General features: G+C 39.7%; 1 protein-coding gene across 2 annotated transcripts in view; it reads right to left on the reverse strand.

Moving 5' to 3' along the window:
* LOC123985189 (peroxisomal succinyl-coenzyme A thioesterase-like) overlaps positions 1 to 8,654 on the reverse strand; it is a 25,710-nt gene that overhangs the window by 5,159 nt on the left and 11,897 nt on the right. The window contains exons 6-8 of one of the 2 annotated variants that reach the window (XM_046072629.1): positions 2,351 to 2,433; positions 2,167 to 2,260; positions 1,161 to 1,241 (exon numbers count right to left, since the gene is read on the reverse strand). In XM_046072629.1, coding sequence (XP_045928585.1) covers positions 1,161 to 1,241; positions 2,167 to 2,260; positions 2,351 to 2,433 — 258 coding nt within the window. The remainder of the gene's footprint in view (positions 1 to 1,160; positions 1,242 to 2,166; positions 2,261 to 2,350; positions 2,434 to 8,654) is intronic. The other variant, XM_046072630.1, reaches the window with a different exon arrangement.

The raw sequence follows: 8,654 nt of genomic DNA on the forward strand, positions 1-8,654 counted from the left end.
TTTTTGGGTTAAACAGGTGAAAAGGCTGTTGCAATAATCCAGGCGTGATGAGATGAAGGCGTGTAAAATGGTCTCGGTGTCCTTAAAAGTTAACAAAGGCCACAGGCTTAATGTCATTTACTAGGGAACCAGCAGATGGCAGTATTTGATTTGCCATCTGCTGAGACCCGATGACCAGGATTTCTGTTTTGTCTGAGTTCAGCTGGAGGAAATTATTTGACATCCATTTTTTAACTTCACAAAGGCAGTTGTTAAGTGAACTCAGCATTCCAGGGTCTGTGGATCTGACGGGCAAGTACATTTGTGTGTCATCAGCATAAATATGAAAAGAAATACCATGTTTATGGATAATACGTCCAAGGGGAAGCAGATACAAGGAAAACAAAATGGGTCCTAAGACCGACCCCTGAGGCACACCATATTTAACTGGACAGAACGAAGAGACATAGTTGTTTACAGACACGCAAAACTTCCTATTTGACAGGTAGGATAAAAACCATTCTAGGGCAGTACCAGAGATCCCCACCCAGTGCCTCAGTCTGTCTAACATGATGTTGTGATCAATGGTATATAACGTTACATTCAGTAGTAAATTAGGTAGCATTAGCTAAGTTACATTACATTAGGAACAATCCACAGCCTACATTTTTTTGGATTTGTTTTGATGTTTTTGGAAAGGGAATAAATCGAATTTCTCCTTTCAACCTCTCTGGGTGGCAACTATAACTGTTACAAGTGCCCCATGAACAGCGTTTGACCATATCTTGGAAAAATACAGCAAAAAAAAGCTAGAAAACGACTCCTTTTGCATTCGAGTCAATGGAGCACCGCAATAAAAGTCTGAGCAAGACCCATGTTGGGTTGTGATTGACTAACTGCTTTTTTGGGGCGTGGCTTAGCGAAGTGTCAATTGTCTGCGGGCACAACTCGGCACAAGACTGGTGAATGGCAGACGTGCAGAGCAGAGAGAAAAGGGTCAACAATATGCTGGTTAGTTATAAATGTACAGTGTAAGTTACATTAACTAATGTAATGTGTAAATAACATTCCCAATAAAATCTCAATATGTGTCAGAATAATTGGAAAATAATTTTCTTATTATATATCATATCGTTACATCTACAGTAGCCCTTCATTGTCAGCTGTGTGTTTGTACTCACATCCTCAGCACACTCCACTGTGGCCCAGACGTGATCGTCTTCGCCGTTGACCAACAACATTGGACAGTTTATTTTCCCTACCTCGAAGAGAATTAACCACAAGGAACAACTTTAATATGTGTCCGTTAGAATAAACTGATATGAGGCACATCGTATTTTTAATTGCACAAGCGCCATGACAAGCACACCCGTTTGCAAAACTATTGACATTTCCATCAGCCTCAGCTGTAATTTCTGCTTTGTGCTAATTAGCATTTGTTAGCATGCTAGTGCAGATGGTAAACATTATACTGCTAATCACTGTGAACATGTTAACAGGCTGACTAGGGATGTGACGAGATCTTAATCTTATTAAAACTTGACAATATTTCTTGTCTAGGTGAAAAGCTTACGATATCAGTGAGTGTGAGGGTGAAATTAGCATTGAAGATGTCCCTGCCACATTTAAATCATTTGTGTGGCAGCATTTTGGGGACCCAGTGGAAACAAACAGTCTTGTCTTGTTCTCATGAACCTAATATCGTGTATCGTCTCGTGAGCTAAGCATATCGTCACACCCCTAATGCTATCTTTAGCATTTAGCTCAAAACACCATTGTGTGTAAGTACAGCCTCACAGAGCTGCAAGCATGAATGTAAATTTCTTGTTTGTGTCACCTCTCAGACGAAGTCTGTTTTCTTTCTTCTAAAATACACTAAAATAAATACAGATACAAAATAAAGTAGAGATGCATACAGTAATTGAAACAAGTATCAATTGGATATTTGATTATAAAAGAGCTGAAGAGAGACAGTTTTTCTGGTTTGTAAAACACAAAAACATGTTGGCACAACTCAAACAGTATGAGAAATAAACCTAGTCAAGAACAGACTGCATGAAGAGTTCCTGCTTATAGATGCAAAAACATGTAACTGAACTGAACCTTTTTGTCTGATACTTATTGATGAATTCCACATATAAAACCTAAAGTGTATTATACCCCTAATAACAGAAAACCAGTACTTACGTCCACTTTCTTTGATAGGTCACTGGTAAGTCCTAGACCCACATCTCGCCATATTTGATAGTTGTTCTCATCCACACGCATTATGTGAGAATTCCTGCCATCACAATGTTCACGATGTTCACATAATTGCAACTGTGAAACTCTGAGTTTTGTTTTTATGTTACTTACAGAACAGAGTACCTACTTGAGCATCAGTTCAAAGACTCCTCTGAGGGGCCCTCCACGCGGATAACCATGGCTGCTGCTGACACAAACACAACAATGAGGCTGGAACACAACACAGTGATACACCATAAGACGGAGGCTCCAAACTGTTTCAGGCGAGGCTCAGTGAGTGAAAGTGCATCCAGGAATAGAGCACAAACTAAGCCTGAAAACTAAGGGGTTTTTTTTATCCAAGTAAAACATGCATCAAGGGATTTAAATTCTTTGGTTAAAAGAAAGGGAGATCTCAAACCTGCCAACTCTCTGCACTCCGTGGGACCAGGTTAACAGCCACATATTCAAGGCTAAAGAAAAAGTGACTCCAATATGTTCTGCATTTGTTACTTGCCTTGATAACGGTGCTCTCAGCTGCCAAATACATGGTCACAATCGAGCCGAGGGAAAGACCAAGTAGTATTTTCTCTGGGATCACTTGAGGATGGTCTTTGAGAATACAAAATGCTGTCTGTGCAGAAGTAAAATACAGGAAATGAAGAAAAGAGCATTCTTTTACCAGCTATTTGAAGGACAGGAGGGCGCAGCACGATCATTTGCAATTGTTCTTGCTGACATCCCCAGCTCAACCTGGCTTTAGTGATCTGTATTTAACTGCACTGTTACAAAATAATCTCAACTTGTAAAAGGTTTCCTAACAGACTTTTTTTGGAACAGAAAATTGTGTAGTTCACAGTGAGATGCAGTCAATCAAGATTTCCTGTACTGTATATTTAAAAAGAAAACAGACAGCACTGCCTCTGTTGATTTATGTACTGTATATTTTTATTTAAATGTGGTGCCCAAGCCCACAGAGACAGTCCAAAAAAGCATGACCCTCAACATTGCCTTCAGACAAACTGTAATCTCTGAGACCAAAATATATCTTCCAAATATAAATAAAAATACAGCATGTATTTAATTCCCAAATAGGCATTATTTGGATAAACTGAACACATATTTTAAATCTAAACTTGACAAAACTGATTAGTGACAAATGCATTCTGGGATATATGACTTTTCCAAATGAGAGGAGCAATAATTCATCAAGCATGCCAGGCATGTTCCAATTGTGTTCATTTAAATTGATTTTAAACGGGATTTATTTTAATTATTAATGCTCCAGAAGTAGATATTGTTACAGTATTATTTCATAGATTTGAGCCTCACAGTACGACAGTTGTGGGTTCAAACCCCTTTCTGTGTGGAGTTTGCATGTTTTCCCCGTGTCTGCGTGGGTTTTCTCCGGGTGCTCCGGGTTCCGTCGAAAGACATGCGGCCTAGGTTGATTGGTGATTCTAGATTGTCCTTAGGTGTGAGTGTGAGGTGGTTGTTTGTCTATGTGTGGCCCTGGCGATCTGTCCAGGGTGTACCCCGCCGTTTGCCTTTGGGATTGGCTCCAGCCCCCTGCGACCCTGTATGCAGGACAAGCGGTTGACGATGGATGGACATTTGAACTGACAATGTTATTTTTGTGTGCCACAGAATGGTGCGTAAGCAACTCTTTAGTGTGAGGCCTGGGCTGCCAGGGAAATACAAGTTATTTAGGTCAGCTACTCCATAATTTTTCCAAGTTATAATACCCCCTGGGGTGCAAGTATCCCTGGATTAGAGTCATCATAATTTCCAAAAGCCCAATGAGACGTCTTCAGATGTCTTGTCTGACAAATAGCCCAAAACCCAAAGATGTTCTGTTGATTACAACATAAAATAAATAAATGTAGCTAATACTCACAACTGAGATTTCTATCTACATAATCGCGAGTCCCCCTTACATGGAGGTCGCCATGCAGGTGCGCGGAAAGACATTTTCGCTAAGGGGGGGCTGCACAGTAGAAATTCGCACATGAAATGACTTTGTGTGGGCACACACTTACACACTTTCCTTCAACAGAGAGTGGTTACAAGCATGGTCGTATGACATAACTTCATATTTATCTTGTCCACTGTGTGGACCCAAAACAGTGGACAAGAACATGCTAACACATGGCTAATTAGCACCAACAAGACTACCAAGAAGCAGGAGACCTGTGTACTGGGTAATAAATCTGAAAGTGGGAGTCCTCCCTGGAAAGCTCTTGGTGCAAAGCCTAAGAGTAAATCATTTCCTGGGGAAATGGGAAGACGAGTAACAGGCAGAACCCAGCGCCCTGAGATTTGTGATGCGACTGGCTGACCTGCATTATCATCCAGGCAGAGCGCCTCTTCAACCCCTGTTCTTGGTAGGACACAGCCGTTTATAATCAGATAATATAAATATAAACAGATAATCTGTTGAAGACTGACTACTTTGTGTTTATAGGTAATCACACATCTGAGCTGACAAAAAATACATTAGATTACATTTATTCATTTAGCTGACGCTTTTATACAAAGCGACTTACAATTGCTATACATGTCAGAGGTCTCACGCCTCTGGAGCAACTAGGGTTAAGTATCTTGCTCAGGGACACAATGGTGGATGTCTCACAGAGGGAATCAAACCCAGGTCTCCTACACCAAAGGCAAGCATCTTATCTATGCCACCCCAATGTGGAGTTCCCCAAGACTCCATTCTGGAGCCTCTTTTGTTTAACATTTACATGCTTCCACTGGCTCAGATTATGAAAAACAACAAGATACCAGTTACCATAATTATGCAGATGACACACAGATTTACATAACCATTTCACCAGGGGACTATGATCCCATACGGGTGCTGAGTAACTGTATTGAGCAGGTCAACGGCTGGATGTGCCAGAATTTTCTTCAATTGAACAAAGACAAAACTGAAGTTATTGTTTTTTTTTTATTGGAACGATTGAAAGTCAGCACTCGACTTCAATCTGTAATGTTAAGAACCACAAATCAAGCCAGAAATCTTGGTGTAGTCATGGACTCAGACCTGAATCTGAGGAGCCACATTAAGACAATTACAAAGACAGCTGCCGCTGATTCAGAACGCTGCTGCTCGAGTCCTCACTAAGCCCAAAAAGGAGGATCACATCACTCCAGTTCTGAGGTCTTTACATTGGCTTCCTGTATGTCAAAGAATTGATTTAAAAATCCTGCTGTGAGTTTATAAAGCACTAAATGGTTTAGGGCCAAAATACATTTCTGATCTTCTGCTTCGTTACGAACCATCCAGACCTCTCAGGTCGTCTGGGGCAGGTTTGCTTTCTGTCCCCAGAGTCAAATCTAAACAAGGAGAAGCAGCATTCAATTATTATGCTCCGTATAGCTGGAACAAACTCCCAGATAACTGCGGGTCTGCTGAAACTGTCAGTTCTTTTAAATTAAGACTTGGTAAAAACGTTCCACCGTTTTATCACAAGCTAAAATTATGGCTATTAGGACTACGTCACTACGTTCTTCTTGTTCTACTTCTGGTAGAATTCAGGCAGTGCAGACACTCATCACTATGTTGAATATGTGCGTTAGAAGAAGAAGAAGTAGTAATAATATACAGCATGGGTCAACAAATAAATTTTACATTAGAGCATTGTTTTCAACCATTAAATGCGTTTCCCTTGTCAATGTTACTATAAACTTTATCTAATGTGTGGTTTCTAATGGACTGTGGTGCAGAAGCAGTGACAGTGTTTCACACTCTTGGCTTACATTTTCCATGTTATCTGTCAGTAGCCAAGTCACAATAACATATGGTTTTACTGAAAAATTAAGTAAATATTATTTCTTAATAAATATACCTAAAGAAACCTCATTTCTTGAATGCGCACTCTCTGCTGTCTCAGAAGAGACACCTTTTGTGCTGTGAGAGCCACCGTAGCTGTCCTACGTTCTTTGTAAGGGTAGGGGGAAAGTGGTAGACTGGACAGATGGTTGCAATTCACAACCCTCACCACAATTCACAACCCTCACCACTAGATGCCACTAAATCTTACACACTGAACCTTTAACCATTGAAAAATAAAAATAAAACGCCTGATACCCTTCACACAGAACTCAGGAGGTAATAAAATAACACAAACCTCAAAAAGGTTCAACTCTACATCTGCTGACCTCTGTTCACCGGGTGCAAAATACTCCAGCGCAAATGAAACATAACCACGGGAAGCCAGCAAGGCCTAACGATACTCGACCAGCCCTCCACCAGCTCCCCACATATCCAACAGCCCGGGGAAGGGTCCTGGACCTGAGGCAAGAAAAAACAGATTATTAAAATGGTCTGAGGGCGGGTTCACGCCTAAAGGCCTGGTTCCTGAATTGAACCAATGAGAGGATGATACATGATTTTCCATCAAGTCTGGTTTTAGTTCAGAATTTCAGCTCTAGATCTAGATGTGTCAAACAACTCAGGACATATCATTATTTGTATTAGACCACAGCATTCTTTGGGGAGCAAATGTAATGGAACAAATAATCTTAAAGTAAATGACATTTAATATTTGGTGGCATAATCCTTGCTTGCAATAACTGCCTCAAGCCTGCGACCCATCGACATCACCAAACTGTTGCATTCTTCATTTGTGAAGCTATTCCAGGCTTTTACCGCAGCTTCTTTCAGTTCTTGTTTTGGGGTGTTTCTCCCTTCACCCTCCTCTTAAGGAGGTGAAATGCATGCTCTGTTAGGTTAAGGTCAGCTGATTGACTTGGCCGGTCTAAAACCTTCCACTTTTTTAGCCATGCACACCCGAGCCATGACATTACCTCCACCATGCTTCACAGATGAGCTTGTGTGCTTCGAATCATAAGCAGTTCCTTTCTTTCTCCACACGTTGGCCTTTTCATCACTTCTCATCATCTCTATACTTCTTTGCAAATTTAAATCTGGCCTTCTGATTCTTCCTGCTGATGAGTGGTTTGCATCTTGCAGTGTGGCCTCTGTATTTCTGCTCTCTGAGTCTTCTTCCAACAGTGGATTGTGATACCTTCACTCCTGCACTGTGGAGGTCGTTGGTGATATAACTTACTGATGTTTTGGGGGTTTTCTTTTGTCCTGAGTTGTTTAACACATCTAGATGTGAATACCAGGAAATAAAAGCTGAAATTCTGAACTGTTGTCTCAGACTCATCTTTTGATCTGAAACCAAAATGTCTTCAGTGAACAACAAAAACAATACTTTTGGAGGGGACTGTATCCCTACACATAAGTTAAATATATCAAAAGGTTAGCCTGTTATTACATATTGTACATATTTGTTGTTATAGTATTTTTATATATCTCTTTCATATTTTGATTGTATTTTTTTTGTTTCATTATATTTATACTGAAAATCACTATCAAGCAATCTTTTGCCTTTCTGCTCCAAGTGAGATTTCTGTCCTCCCTGAGCTCACCTTACAACACCTGTGTTTCCTTTTTGACAGGTGTACCGCCCCAGTCAAACTCCCCAACTTCTCTTCTTGACTGTTGCAGTACTTTCTGGTTCTTTTTATTTCTGTATTTATTGTACAAAACACCAAGGCAAATTGGCAATCAGTGAAAACCTGGCAGCTACAGCTGCCAGCATGAAAATGTTATTCTTCAGTGTAACTACTGTAATCAATAGCTTACTACTGTAAAAAAAAGAATTGCAGTAATGTGCAGTATAGAATATAAGCATTACAGTATAATACTGTTTGTTTGGTTGCAGTTATACTTACTGCATACTTACTGTACTTACTGCAGTTATTTTAGTGTTCTCCTGTAATCTCCATAAACAGGTTATTACTGTACAATGTATTAAAGTACTGTAGAATTTAATTTTACAATATAACACTACTGTAAGCTAATGATTTTAACATTTTACATTTCAAAACAAAATACCTCAAAATTGCTAGCATACAAATGGCTCAGACGAGAATTGGCCTTACAATATTTGGCATTTATTAAAGTCAATGTGGTATCAAAAAAATAAAATGAGAAATTTTAAAATAAGTACATTTCTTTAAAATACAATACAGTAACATGCAATTTCTGAAGCGGTTCTTGCTTTACTAGCCTCGTCCATGTACCCTATATTCAGTTTAATTTTTGATTGAACAAGAGGTGGCCATGTAACATTATGTATTAAAGCCACTGCTTCATACACCTTCAGCAGCTAACAAATTTCAAGTACTGTAATTCTTGTAAAATACAATCCATAACAACAATTAATCATCTCAAGCAGGTTCTTTCAACAATTTTCATACCATACTTACCATACCATACCCTGCCTTCAGTGTCCATGAGTTATGATGATGACGTGCAATAGAAAGCGAATGAGATAGAAATAGAAACAAACCTGGAACTATCACTACTCAACTCAAACAACTGGACTCAGCTATAAGTCCTGTGTGGGGATGTGTTGTAGACTACATAAAGTCTC

Source organism: Micropterus dolomieu, linkage group LG16 (assembly GCF_021292245.1).
Source record: "Micropterus dolomieu isolate WLL.071019.BEF.003 ecotype Adirondacks linkage group LG16, ASM2129224v1, whole genome shotgun sequence".
In the NCBI taxonomy this organism is placed as follows: Eukaryota; Metazoa; Chordata; class Actinopteri; order Centrarchiformes; family Centrarchidae; genus Micropterus; species Micropterus dolomieu.